The following is a 15,372-nucleotide window of genomic DNA, read 5'->3' as shown; positions in this document are numbered from 1 at the left end:
ATGCATGATGGGCTTGGACACACACACACACACACACACACACACACACACACACACACACTCCTTAGGGCTCGAGGTAGTGCCTGCCACACCAGGGGCGCTTAGTATTTACAGAATAACTGACTTATTGGAATATGAGCTGAGATGTGCAAGATGACACAGATAAGGAGGATGGTGACTTCAACAAACGGGGGCATCCAGAAGATGGGAGGTGACGATAACATAATAAAATGTAAAGAGCATCTACTAAACCCACCCTGGCCTGCTCATCCAGCGGCTCTCACCCCAAAATAAAAGGGGGCAAGTAGTCTGCTCACTGCCCATGGTCAGAGCCTTCCATCTAACATTGGGAGTGGTCACACGGTGGTTATGGGATTGCAGCAGCAAGTCCAGAGTAAGGTGACAAGGACCCAGCAGTGTCAGCATGAAGGGGGCCCACGTGAAAGTTAGGAAGATAAAAGCAACTGGCCTTGGCGACAGACCGGGCCTGGGAGGTGAGAGAGTTCCGGTCCTGGGAGACTCTGAGAACGGTGGGCTTCTCAACGGAAGGGAGGGAAATATAATGGGTTCAGTTTGGGACATGCTGCATTTAAGACGTCTTCCAGACACTCTTTTTTTTGAGATATTTAATAGGCAGAGTGCAAGCCTGGAGATCAGCAGAGAGGTGATGGGTAGACTCAACAACAGAGACTATAATTGAGTCACTAGTGAAGTCTCCAAGAACTTGCCAAATCCTGGCATTTCTGCCTCTGTAACACTCTGGCATTTGTCTCCTAGCACTAGTCTAATTCCGCTTCTCAGATTTGTTAAGGATCAAACACTTGGCCAAATGAGAAAGAGGGGCTTAGGAAGCCTGGGTTCCGTCCTGGCTCAGACACTTAATTGTGAATTTCCCCATCTACAAAATGACTGGTGTAAGTAAATAAGGTTATGCTTCCATAAAAAGAAAAGCATTGACTGCTGTTTGTTCTAGAAACTTGAAACAATAAATCTGGGCTCAAGTTAACACGGATTAAAGCTAATCTAGATAAGTCCTTTATCTAAATTCAGAACGGGATTATAGGCAGGTCTACTAAAAGTAACCGCTTTTTGACTTCTGATTAGAAAAGAAACATCACCTGATATAAATCTCCATTAGAATTATGAAAGTCTATTATGCTCCTTTATGTTAAGACACAGCCTTGACCCAACTCCAAGCAGCTAAGTACATTCCCCAGGGAAGATGACTTTTAAAAGCCCCCTATTTCACAGCTGCCAAGAGCCAGAAACCACCCATTGATTAGGGAATTGGTAAATGAGCTGCAGTGCATGAATGTGATGGAATAGGTTCTGTAACCAGAGTCAATGAATGCAACAAATGGCAAGAAACAGTCTTTTGTGAACTGTGCAAAGTGAATGACCCCAGAAGCTGCCAGTCCTGAAGTGGGTGGCCAGGGGGTCTGGAGCTCAGTTCAAATCCTATCTCAGACACGATTAGCAGAGTATGGGCTTCTTACTGAACTGACCCTGTCTGCCTCAGTTTCCTCAACTGTAAAAGGGGATTAATAACAGCACCTACCTCTCATGGTTTTGTGAGGATTCAATGAAATTTCTGCAAGTGCTCGGCACATTGTAGATTTTAAGTTATCTTAAAGAGAGGCGCAATGGAGAGTGCCAGGACTTGGAGGCAGGAGAATCTTCTTCCTGAGTTGGGATCTAGCCTCAGATACTGTGTGACCCTGACATTTAAGGCGGATATTCCTTAAAGCAGGGTCTAATTTTGCAAGGAGCCCTGAAAAATTAAATGTTAAAAGTTCTCCCAAGTGAAAGTACCCACTGAGTTCTATCGGTGCAGAGAAAATCTCCAAGTCATTTCACCCTGTTGGATTCAGTTTCCTCATCCGTAAAATGGGCTGAAGGAAATGGCAAACCAGTCGAGTGTCTTTGCTAAAAGACCCCGGGTGGGATCACAGAGTCAGACAAAACTGAAAATACAAGTGAACAATGAATGATTATTTCCTTCAGCAATATAGATGGAAACACAATTAAAAATTAAAACTGAGAAACTTAAAAACAGCAGTTAGCTTCAAAAGATATTGAACTATCTCCAGAGAGCCAACCTCCCATCTTCCATCTTTTTAATCTAGATTATAATCTGCTGATTTTTACACAAATCCCCAGCACAATATCTTCCCACTACACAATTTAATGCCCAGACATTTTTAAAAAGCAGCACTCAGGAAAAGCCTCTGGAGCCCCATCTAACCTCAAAATTCTTCTCCCAATAAAAATAGTGAAGTTTTTAAAATAATTTTATTATTTTTTAAATTTTATTTTTTATTTTTATTGTATCAAAATATAATGAACAAGTCTGAAAAAAAAAAAATAGCATCACCTCTTACCGCCTCCCCTCAAAAAAAATTCAGGTTAGTATGTTCAAATTCATAGACTCAAGACGTGAATGTAGAAGCCAAGCCCAGAGACACAAAAACAAAAGCCAGGAGAGTGAGGCCCAGGCCCCAAGAAGCTGATTCTCCAGGGAGCAGAGAGGGGACTTGGGGAAGAGTCAAGTTACCAGGGGGTGGGGAGAGCCTTAGAATAGTAGCAATGTTGACACACCCTTTCAGGGCGCCCTTAGGGACAAGAGCTCTTCCCCAGCTCCCACGGCTGGGAGGAAGGCGGCAGATGAGATGGAGAAACACATGGGAGAACAGGGGAAATTCTGCTAGTACTGTGGGGGTACTTGTAATAAATGCTGACTGATTATGCACAAATGCAGCCTAGAGGCTGTGAAAATCTGTCTCCAGGACGGGGCATTAAAAAACCTCTGATCCTTCCTAACTTCAGGAAGGCCTGGGCCTTTGGGCAGGGAGTTAGGGGTTATTTGGTTAAAAGGAGTAGAGGAACGGGCTCTCCCCATTTACTGCCGTCACAAGTGTGCTCTTCTCCACCACCAAGGCTGGGCCAGGCAAAATGAGTGGCTATAATGGAACTGTCACAATGCCCTTCATTGAAACAAACCAGGCTTGGGACCTGCCAATCATGGCGGGAGGAGCTTATGGCAAAGACGCAATTTCAATACTTTTGCCTTCACAAGCAGCCCGGCGTGCCAATTCCATCCACACGCACTAATGCCAGGGGTTAAGCTGGGCTCAGGAACTTTGCATTGAATTTGACTTTGCCCATTCCATTGGCATTTCTTATAATCCTATTAGTAAGGTCTTTTAAAAACTGTAGTCCAATGCAATTGGTCTCTGTAATTAATCCCATGTTTGGTATTTCATTTAGTCCCTTGCCCTTCCTTCTCTAAGAGGCCCGTGACCTCAGGAAGGTGACGCCGTGCCATGCAAGTGAGTTGGATGGAAGTGAGGGAGGCTGGGCAAGGTCACCGACCTCACTTTCCCCTCCAGAGCCTTCTGAGTCCAGTGGCCAGAGACAGATCAGGAGACGGGAAATGGTCTGCGAGGTTGCTAGACCTAAGCCCCTGACCTTGGCCGTAAAAGATCAAGAATAAAGACCTTTAGTGATCCTGGCTCCAGCTGATTTCTGGGAAGACAGAGTTCCAGCATTTTGGCGGACGCATCAGGAATTATCAGGTTTCGAAAATATTTAATATTCAGAATTAAGATTCTGAAAGATCCGGTAGAAACGCCACTTAGGAGGGAAGGCAGGCACTATGGACCCAGGTAACTCTGGGATCAGGCTCAAGGATACAGCTGAACATAATGCTTATATAAAGAGGTTAAAGAGCCAGATGGAAGATCTTTTAACAAAGATCACCACTGAAGAACAGCAGGAAGCTTGTAATCAAGCTCCCAGAAGGCTATCCCCACACCCACATTCAGTGTTGACATCTTACCTCATTGGCATCCAACCTCTTTGGCTTATTATCTCGAGTATGACTTTGATGAATGGGTTGAACACTTGGGCCACTGTTGAGCCTGGTTCTCATTGTCATACTTCTGTTTACTGATCTGGTGCTTTGTACCTCCTTGGGCATAACACTCTGTCATCTCATGGACCAAGTGAACTACAGCTGGTGCTAAAAGTTTAGCTTCTCAAACAAGAGAAGGGAATTGTAAGGGCCCTTTAAATGGGCAGGCACAGCTCAACAGGAGATTTGAGTGGCCCAGAAAGTAATCTCTATGGATATAGGACTGCCCTGTGGGTGGGATTCTGGCCATACTGAGATAGCTTCCGAATGGGACCTCACAGGCCCTTTATAAGCCCACTGCAGACAGCAGTCGCTCTCTAACCTGGAGCTCTTTAACTTGGCTCCCTAGCCTGGGGTAGCCAAGCCAAGCTGATGGATAGGTAAGGAGTTTGGTAGTGAACACGTGGGTCTTCAGACCAGGTGTTTACTAGGGAGCTGACAAGTCAGGGCATCAGTCAAGGCATTATGTGAGTAGGTATAATAAAGGCTTTTAAGATTACACGTGGCTGTTCTTGAGTGCGCTACCGGTTATTAAACTATAGATTCAAGAAATCATCATCAGAGACCTTTGAAGGCCTCAGAGGAGGCGAGCCGGGTAGAGTTCACACTGCAAAGGTCAGTGGTCAAAGGTACTCTGTTGGGCCTAGGACAGACTGGTAATTGTAACTGCCAGGAGGGCATGACACAATGGTCCTGGATGCCCGGGGAGACCTTGGCCTTTTATGTACAAGGGAAACATCCAAAAGATAAACTGAAGACAACTGACAAGATGTGCTACAGCCAGGTCATAGGTCAGACAAGCACTTTAAAGCTAACTTGACCTCTGAGTGGAATGGATCAAAGTGGGAAAATGGGGCAGAGAGGCTGTGGCCTAATGTCTAAATGGCAGTGTGTCTGCCTGTCTCCCCCTGCCTGTCTCTCTCCAACACAATTACAAAACATTTTTCACACAAAGTAGATCTAAATTATAAAAATATCAATTGCTCATGGGTAGGCTAAGTCAATATAATAAAAATGAGAGTTTTACCTAAACTAATTTATTTATTGAGTGTCTTACCAATCAAACTAACAAAATTTTACAGAGCTAGGAAAAAAAAAAAAAACAAAATTCATCTAGAAAAACAAAATCAAGAATAACAAGGGAATTAATTTTTTTTTAAGTTTTTAAATTAAAGCTATACCAGACCTCAAACTAATTATAAAATGGTAATCATCAAAACTACCTGGTCTTGGCTAAGAAATAAAGTGGTGGATCAATGTCATAGTTGAGGTACCCAAGAAAGACAGTAATATGTATGACCATTGTAACCTAGTGCTACATAAACCTCAAAAGACCCTCGCCTCTCACTCTTGTCAAAACCTGTTGAGAAAACTGGAACAATATAGCAGAAACTAGGAAAAGACCAACACCTCACACTACACCAAAGTAAGGTTCAAATGGGTACATGATGTTGACATAAAGGATGCCATAGCAAATTTGCTTATAGAAGAGCAAATAATCTACCTGTAAGATTTATGGAGAAGGAAGAAATAGAGAATATTATGAAATGAAATATAGATTATTCTAATTCTATTAAACAGCTTTTACACAAACAAAACCAAAGCAACCAAAATTATAAGAAAAGCAGAAAGCTGAGAAACAATCTAATCTTCACAAGTATTAGATAAAGGCCTCATTTCCCAGATAATAGAGAACTGAGTCAAATTTATAAGAAAATAAGTCATTTCTCAATTCATACATGGTCAAAGGATATGGACAGGCAGTTCAAATGAAGAAATCAAAGCTATCTGTAACTCTATGAAGAAATGCTCTACATCACTTTTGAGTAGAGAAATGCAAAAACACTGAGGTACCACCTCACACCTTTCAGATTGGCTATGACAGTGAAGGAAAACAATAAATAACCAGAAAAGACAGGACAAGTGGGACACTAATGTATTGTTGGTAGAATTGTAAACTAATCCAACCATTCTGGAGAGCAATTCTGAACTAGGCTCAAAGAGCAACCAAACTGTGCATACTCTGATCCAACAATACCACTACTGGGTCTGTATCTCAAAGAAATCACTAAAAAAGGACCTACGTGTACAAAAAAATTCATAGCACCCCTTTTTGAGTAGTAAAGAACTGGAAATTGAAGGGATGTCCATCAATTGCTGAATGGGTAAACAAGTGTGACATATGAACATAATGGAATATGACTGTGCAATAAGAAATGATGAGGCAGATTTAAAAAAAAAAACTACAAAGATTTATATGAACTGATGCTAATTGAAATGAGTAGCACACAGGAATACATTATACTGAGTAAGAGTATATTCAACTATGAATGATTCAGCTCTTCTCAGCAATACAATGAATGATCCAAGACAATTACATAGGGCTCATGCTACTCACAAAGAACTAATGGACTCTCAATACAGATTGAAACCATTCTTTTCAATTCATTTTTTCATGGTTTTTTTCCTTTTGTCTGTTTCTTCTTTCATAACTATGACTAATAGAGAAATGTTCTACACAACTGCATTTATATAATCAACAACAAATTGCTTACCATTTTAACAAGGAGAGGAGAAAGGGAGAAAAATATCTTTAAATATAAGTGGAAAAATTAAATGTTATTTAAAGAGAGATCATTAGTAACTCTGGAGAGCAGCTTCAGTTCAGAGGTGAGGTGACCAAAAATGCAGGAGGGCAGCATCTGTATAGATGCTCAAAGAGTTTATCCACAAAAGGAAAGAAAGATACATAGGCATGATTAAGTAGTAGCCAGGTTCAATAGATTTCTAAAGAGAATACAACTTTGATGTTTAACCTAATACATCTTGTCTGATAAGTCCAGAACTAAATCACGCACATAAAACTTTACCAAACCTTTTAGCACATATTTCAGGAAATATGCACACTATTCAGTGCACAGGTAAAGATGCCCTAAGAAGCAGAACAATACAGTTGGCTGCCTAGGTGAAGCTTCACTCCAAAAAGTAGAAGGCTGCTACAAAGGTCTCCAGGCCCCAAGGACCACACATTCCACAGGGGAGCTCATTATCTATATCAGTTCACCAAACAGTGGTAGCCACAGCAGGATCTCTGCCCTCTATGATGCAATTCTAAGGGAAGCTCCCTTGCCCCAGAAGCACACAGACCGGTGCAGCCAGCCCAGACCCACTGCCGGAACAAATGGTCAGACCCTGAAGATCTGTGGCAGGCAGGAACCAAGAGCTGTCTCTGCCTTCTTGTCCCCTGGCAACAATAGCCACACTGAAGGGATCAAAGGCTCAGCCCTAACCTCCGTCCCTTTTATTCTCTGGCCCAAGTTTTAACTTCCCTCTTCTGTCCTCCCAAAGACAGTATGGGACAGGGGACACTTTTCCCCGACTGCCTAGGACCTGGGCCTGCACATTTCAAACAGTGTGGCACAAGTCTCAGAGACCAGTTTTAAGAAACTTTTAAAATTCCTTACAAGAAATGCTCCAAAGGGAACAGGATGCTTTTATAAACAAGAGGCTCCAGTCCCTGGAGGTCTTCAGAGGCCCCAGTGATACTGGAGAAGGGGGCAGATGGAGGATTGTTCAGGCAATGACTGTACCAGGAGAGGCAGCCAGCATGGTAGAACAGAAAGAACTGGATCTTCTGTCAGAATACCTGGGCTGGCATACTTGGTAGTTATATACAATTTTTTTTTGTTCCAACGGAATAAGCTGAAAGCTTTGTAAACCAACACAGTACCTGGCACCCAGTAGGCATTAAATGCTCTTGTGCCCATGACTATCACTTTAGTTCTGGGCCTCGGTTTCCTTATCTGTAACAATGAGTTATGTTTAACCAGAGGATTAAGATTCAAGGAGGTCAGGGGCAGCTAGGTGGGGCAGTGGATAGAGCACCAGCCCTGAATTCAGAAGGACCTGAATTCAAATCTGGTCTCAGACACTTAACACTTCCTGGCTGTGTGACCCTGGGCAAGTCACTTAACCCCAGGCTCAGGGGGGGGGAAAAAAAACAGTGATTTAAGATTCAAGGAGGTCCCTGCCAATTTGAAACAAGTTAGACCCTAGGAGACAGACACACATTTGTATACACAAAACTGGTGAATGTTAACTTTCTATAGATTCATTTTACCTGCTTGTTGTGATGGAGAAAGGTAACTGGGACAGGAGGATAAATTTTACCCTGACCTCTTATAAACACAAGGGGATAAATGATACAAGGCCTAGTGACTACTGAAAGGACTGACAGGGAAAATAATATTATTTTCATAAGGCCTCTAAGTAAAAAGATGAACAGACTTATAATTAATAACTCATAGCACAATCTCTTCAATTAGTCCACTCAGCCATATTATTCTCCAATTCAACAAAAACATCTCCTGATAATCAACAGAAGAAATCAGGTGATAAAAATGGAGACAAGCTTCAAAACCTTCTCAGACATACTCATATAGGAACACCTGATCCAGCTGCCCCGAATGAATACTGTAACGAGAAGGCCTGGCCAGTATCCACTGAGAAAAGACACCATGAATTACAGTCAATAAGCTCACTGTGGCCATTAGGGTTGACCCCACCTCCCTTCTTTGGAACACAGTTCTAGGATATAAAGATCTATTTTTTGATACCTGCACTGTTCCCATTATTAAGCCTGAATGTACTGACTCGAGTAAATTAGTAAACAAAATATGGTACAGGATCAATATTTGATCAATAATGAAATTTTATTGCACTGTTAGAAATGACAAAAAGGATGATTTCAGGGAAGCCAGGAAAGATGTACATGAACTGAAGGAAAGTGAAAGACAAGCTAAACAATGCAACGACCTCCTCCGGATTCCAGAGAGGTGGATGCCAGCAGTAGAATGAGAGAGCCTGCAAAGGGGAAGTTGCTTGTTTTGTTTGATTACACAATGGTTACAAAAGCTACTAGGCTTTTTCTCCACTAGTTAGGAGGTGGGTGGGTGAAGAGATAAGATCTGGGTACAAAACTAAGTAAGATCCTCGAAACATGCTTTTGATATGCTAAAAACTAAAGAAAGGCCAAAAGGAATCAGATAACAGGACAGCTTAGAGAAGAGAGCAAGTTGGAATATTTAAATAAACCTATTTTTAAAAAGAAATTGAGCAGGTCATAAATGAGCTTCCATACATCAGGAACAGATGGACATACCAGTAAATTCTACCAAATATTTAAAGATCATTTAATTTCAATATTGAATAAATTATTTGCAATAATAAGTAAGGAATTCTACCATTTATTTATACCATATTTGTTTCCTAAAAGGAATTTGGTAGAATTCCTAAAACTGGAAGAACAAAACCAGAAAACTATAGATATCAATTTTACTAATGAACATAGATGCAAAAATACAAATTATACACTGTAATCAAGTAGAATTTATGCCAGGAATACAGGACTGGTTCAGTATTAGAAAACCTGTTAACATAACTCATTATAACAAAAAAACAAAAATCATATGATTACATCAACAGAAGCAAAAAACTGCTTTTTTCTTCAAATCAAGCATTTACCTAAAACCACTGACAAGCATTATCTTTAATGGGGATAAACAAGAAACCTTACCAATAAGATCAGGAGTGAAACAAGGGTGCCCATTATTATCAGTATTAATCAATATTGTACCAGAAATGCTAGCAATAACAATGAGAAAAAGAAACAAAGGAATGAGAATAGACAATAAGGAAATGAAATCATCTCTTTTCACAGATGATATGATAGTATACTTGGAAAATCCAAAGGCAACAAAAAACAATTAGTAAATAATTTTAGCAAAGTAGCAGGATGTAAAATAAATCTACATAATCAGCATAAGTCCTGCAAAGAGATAGTATAAGACATTTCACTCAAAATATCAGAGTATATCTATCTGCCAGTACAAACTTAGGAATTATATGAACATTAAAGCCTTTTTTATACAATTAAAATCAGATTTAAATAACTGGAGGAAATTAGTAATTGCCCATGGGTGGGCAGAGCCAATGACAAAAATGGCAATTCTACTTAAACTAAAATAGAATACCATCTCAAATTTCTTGTATACTTGAAAAACAAATTGTACAGAATAGCCTAAATTTCATGCATAGGCCTCTTTTGCTCTCTATAAGTTTTTTTTTTTTTTGTGTGTGTGTGTGTATATATATATGTCATTAGTTATTCGTTAATTTTCTTTTACAGAGAAAATGTAGTCTGACTTCTCTTTGAGAGTATGATCCTGAATTTACTAAAGATCTAAATGGAACTAAAATCTAAAATCTCTCTCAAATTAACTCTAGTAACCTCTAGGATAGAAAGGCAAGGATTGGAGTCAGGCCTCTCCCACTTAAGCAGTACAGTCATGTGACCTTTCCTCAATTCTAAAGGGACAGAGGAATAGAACCCCTGAGTTCAAATCCTAACTGTGCTTTAGGGACTCCAAGGACACGCTAAACTTCTCAGTGTCTCAATCAATTCTCAAAAACTAGATGCTTGTCTGCTCAGACAGGAGCTTCTACAATGAAACTGGATTCAGACAAGGAAAAAAAGCCATTAACTAACCATCAGGATTGTTAGGATTAAATTGATTCCACATGTATCATACAAAGTGGAGCTTGGCTGTAAAGGATGATCATGTGTCATTTGATGAGTCTGCATCTTCAGAAAATACAGTCACAGCTTTACTAAGCTCAAGCACTCCTTGCTCAGAGGAACTCCTCATTTGCCAGAAAGCTTTTTTCTCCAGTCTTACACCAAGTCTAACTACTCTCTTCTCTACTTTACTAAGGAATTTCACAAAACAACCAACCTTGTCTACCCCTATACCTACACTTGTCTTCCATCTCCTTCTTGAATCCCTTGCAAGTTGGCTTCCAATCCCACCAAACCACATAGATAAAGAGGCTCCTCCTCTTCTCCATTGTTAACTTCTGAGGTATTTGGCACAGCAAATCCACCTTTCCTTCTGGATTTTTGTTTTTGCTTGGCTTCAGGAACTATTCCAGAAAAAGCTGCCCTGTCTTATCCTGACCAAGATGGAGGTTCCCACATGGTGCTCTCCATGGTCCTTGTGGCTCAGTACCCTCACCAGCCAACTTCAATCTTTGGTCTCAATCCTTTCTGCCTACAGAAGACTTTGATCACAACATTTCCCTGGTAATGGAAATTTTGTCTGCAGCTGCACTTATCATTTGCCAGGGGCTGGCTCAGCTGAGTTTATCTTTCCCTCCTCAGTCCTACTTCTCCCTCAACTTCAGCTAGATCACCATCCCAAATCAAGTTTCAGGCATCTACATCTCTGAATCAATATATCAATTCTTAAACCCATTCCCACCCAACTCTCTCCCATTAGTCTTTTTCTAGATTCCCAAGACTCCTGGCCTCTTAGAACGACTCTTGGTGGTCCCTCAATCCCACTTCTCTCACTGTTTGCTCCCTTTAGGATGAATCTTGGTGAGCCCTCATTCCTACCTCCAGTTCCTCCACTGATGGAACCACCACCACAGGTCTTCCTATCTGTGCTCTCTGCCCTTTGTCCATATACTGTTATAATCCTTCCTAGTGCCACCAGAACAGTTTTCTTACTGCAGAGATCTGGTCAAGGGCAGAAAAATCCTGGGACTGCCAAAACTTAGTAAAATGCAAACTTTTTGCCTACACTCAAGGCACTCCACCCCATCTTTCCAGGTTTATGTCACTAGCTAATGCCATAGACTTTTCTAGCCTGACTGGCTCCCTCCCTCTTGCCCTAATCTCCTACTTGGGTTCCTCGGGGCATCAACTATGCCTGAAATATCCTCCCCCTCTCACCTGGTTATTTCTACCTACATCCTTTAAGACCCAACTCAAATGCCAGCTTCTCCCTTATGGACACATGATAAAAGCCGTATCACTTCGTGGGTCCCAAACCTTATGCTCTAAAAGTTAAAAGTTATGGCAAGCCAGAATTCTCTATTAAGTACTATACCACATACCCATGAATTTAACCCTGAGAGAAGCCAAGGAGATCCCCTTTATCCATAATGGAAAAGGAATGATTTCATTCCTTTGGCTTAATGGAATATTCCAACCAATGATGGCCACATTTCAATCAATTAACATTGATTAAATGCATGCAGCCAGCTTTAAAAAAAAAAAAAAAAAAAAAAAAAAAAAAAAAAAAAACGCAAAAAGGAGCAAGATAATCCCGGACTTCAATCAAGGAACTTACAATCTATTTTAATTTAACCCCCAAACTACTACCAAATTTTTTTTTTTAAGACGACTAAGGATCATATCCATGTGAGGGTCCTTATGGAAGAATATTATGCAGAAATAAGCTATCTAGGGAGCCAAGAGCCAAGATTTTCCAAGGAATGGTCAATGAAGGTGACTTTTCCTTCTAGAGTCGATCAGTATTTATGAATCATATTACAAAATTTTTATAACGTTATTCATTCAATTCAGAAGTTAGTTGATTTTTCAATATCATAGCCATGTCCATTATACTAAATCCCTTTTCTTCTAGCTCAAGATTTACTATCAAAATCTCCAGCCATGTTCTCCATTTTCTAACCCTGTGGCTAAGGGGAAATAAAGGAACAAGTTAATGATTACTAACTCCCAATAAATCTTCCCATTTGTTTTCAAGTAGCATATACTTACAGCATGCTCCTATGGAGCTTGGATGTGGTTCAGTGGCCTGAGCAGAAGGCCGGCAGTCAGGATGACTCACATCTGGCCTAACACTGACATGTGACCCTGGGCAAGTCACTTAACCCAGTTTACCTCAGTTTCCTAATCTGTAAAATGAGCTAAAGAATGAAATGCAAACTATTCCATATCTCTAACTCCAAAAGGGGTCACAAAGGGCCAGAAATAAGTGAACTAAACAACTTAAATCTCAAAAAACTCATGCTAGTTATCAAAAAGAAAAAACTGATCTAAACACAATTTTACTTACCTCTTTTAAGGGGCTAAAAAAAGCAAGCTCTAGAAATGCTCAATTGTGTAGTCTGATAATTAATTTCACATGGGCAATTTTATCCAATAAGCACATTTCAGTAGATTATAAATTTCATTAAGGCACCATAAACTCCACCAAAGGAGTCTTGTCTTAGTCACATTTTTTTTTGAGGCAATTGTATCCAAGTTTAAGCAATTAAAAATTATCTGAGGCTGAATTTGAACTCGTGTCCTCCTAAATTTCAAGGCTGATTCGCCATCCAAAGAACCACCTAGCACGCAAATTCATTCTTTTATCTTTCTATTCTGGCATGGTTCACTAGGTACCTAATTGTCTGAATTGTAGCTCAGAGAATGTACTTCCACATTTCCAATTTCCCCCCCTATCACAATGACCTGGGATGCTGGAAACCTATTTTAGAGAAGAAAAGTCCACTTTTCCTGACATATTTTTACCCTAGGGTCCTATCTAAGTTTGCTAAGTGGCTAAGAGGTGCTAAGGATCTTATGAGCCCCCTGCTAGGACTCTATCCCGAGAGACACTTGCACTGCAGAGTTCAACAAATAATTGGTTCTGTTCAGGGAAAAGTGTCCTGCAGCGCACAAACTTCCTTTACCTCTCCCTTGAAACAAAGTAGCAGCCAGAATCCCAGCGGTGCTGCAATCCCCGAGCCCACGAAATGAGTCAGCATTTCATAATTGGGGAACAGAATGAAAAGCTCCATGTAAATTTCGATCTTCCAGTCTCTCACCGGGCCTGAAACTACCTACAAATACAGCTCAGGCTGCTGGTCCCGAACCAGGCCTGGAGTCAAGAGCTGATTGGGGAAGGCACTGAATGCAGAAAGGATGTACAACTGGGGCGGTACCAAGACGCAGCACGGAGGCCTCAGAGGTCGGCAACCCTCGAGAAGCCATGCGTCCACGCAATCAACATTTAACATGCGCCTGCTGTGTGCAGGGCCTCCGGCTCGATAGTGGAAGGCACCCAATCTCCGAAGGGGACCGAGCCCTACCTAGTCCGCACGGATGGCTCCCAATCTGGCCGCGTTAAGGGATGCAGTCCCCTACACGGGCATGGAGACTAATAAGTGCTTATTAAGCCTAGAGAATGTCCTGGCGGGCTACAGCGCACAAGAGAAGGCCAGTGGGTAGGAGTGGGCTAGAAGGGGTCCTGGGGATGGTGACCTAGGTCACCTGAAGGACGAGAGGAAGGTCACTGGTCCCCGAAGGGATGGCAGGCTTCTAGGGGGAGGGGCTCTGACTCCCGGGACCCCACGCCCTCGGCGGACAGCCGTCGTTGCAAGGCCCGGATGCACTCCCCTTTCTCCCACCGCCCCTGCATCTGTCGCCCCCCACATTCGTCACGCTCCCCGCCCAGGAAAGCAGAGGGTGGGCCAAGCTGGGAGATCCCCGGAGGACCAAGGACGCCAGCCTCCCAGGGGCCGGGGCCGGCGGTGGGGCAGCACCTGCCAGCGCCCGGCGCCCCCCCCCACCTCTCCTGCCGCGGGTTGAGGGCGGCGCTTGCGCAGAGCTCTCCTCCAGCCCGGACCCGAACCAGCCGAGAAGCGTGAGGGGGTGGGGGCCGCTGCGGCCTCGAGCCGATCCCCTCCGCGTGCCCCTAGCTGGCTTACCCGCGCCCAGAAGGCTGGGCAAGAGGAGCAGAGCACACAACATGTCTCCCGTGGACACCGCCGATCTGCAATGCGGGGAATCAGCTGATCCGCCGCGGCTTAAACCCCGGCGCACCCAGAGCTGCGTATTGCGCAGACGCAATCCGGGCACGTTTCTCGCCTCCGCCCCCCGCCTCCCGCCTGAGATTGACTCAGCAACTCCAGAGCGCCTGCGCGAACCCCCGCAGAGCGGAGGAGGGAGGAGTCGAGGGCGGAAAAGGGGAGGGAAAGACTGGGGGAGGGGCGCTTGGGAAAGAAAGATCAAAATAATAGAAGTGGGGAGGAGAGCAGAGGCCTTGGAATTTGAATCATCAAACTCCTAGTGAAGTTGCCCTTAAAAAACCGCTCATGTTCTTGCTAAAGCGTTACCCTCTCAATCCTGGACCAAGAAATTCCCAGGACTTGCCCTTGGTAATAACTTCAATTATGTAACTGACATTTGAAGCTAGCTCGGGTGAGTGCACAGACGGAGCTCTTGTCCTGGAGTCAGGAAGGTCAGGGGTCAGGATCTGGGACATTTATCTGCCCCGTGGCCCTGGGAAAGTCACTTAACCAGGTTCTGCTTCAATTTCCTCTACTGTAAACTGTAGATAATAACAGCAGCCACCTTCCGATAACTGCAAAGTTTCCAGCTCAATTACCTGTCCTTCCTTAATGTCCATACTGTCTAGGGGTCGGCTTGGACTGAAGTGCTTTGGAAATATTGACGTACATTTTCTCTAAATTCTCAATAAGGTTTGTGAATGCTGTGGGGTAGGGGAAAAAAAACTAGGGTATGCCAATCAAGGCCTATGAAACACCCCCCAAAAGTAATTTATTATTTTTGACCAATCATAAACCAGACTTCTACCGTACTA

The 15,372-nt window shown here is 42.6% G+C and overlaps 1 protein-coding gene across 2 annotated transcripts in view; it reads right to left on the bottom strand.

Moving 5' to 3' along the window:
• The window catches only part of PSAP (prosaposin), a 33,880-nt gene extending 19,187 nt beyond the window's left edge, over positions 1-14,693 (bottom strand). For both annotated transcript variants that reach the window (XM_074296900.1, XM_074296902.1), the window contains exon 1: positions 14,477-14,693. In XM_074296900.1, coding sequence (XP_074153001.1) covers positions 14,477-14,519 — 43 coding nt within the window. In that variant the 5' untranslated portion in view covers positions 14,520-14,693. The remainder of the gene's footprint in view (positions 1-14,476) is intronic.
• Positions 14,694-15,372: the final 679 nt, after the last annotated feature.

Source organism: Sminthopsis crassicaudata, chromosome 2 (assembly GCF_048593235.1).
Source record: "Sminthopsis crassicaudata isolate SCR6 chromosome 2, ASM4859323v1, whole genome shotgun sequence".
In the NCBI taxonomy this organism is placed as follows: Eukaryota; Metazoa; Chordata; class Mammalia; order Dasyuromorphia; family Dasyuridae; genus Sminthopsis; species Sminthopsis crassicaudata.
Note: the sequence above shows the minus strand (reverse complement) of the source record. Positions and strands in the feature narration are given on the sequence as shown.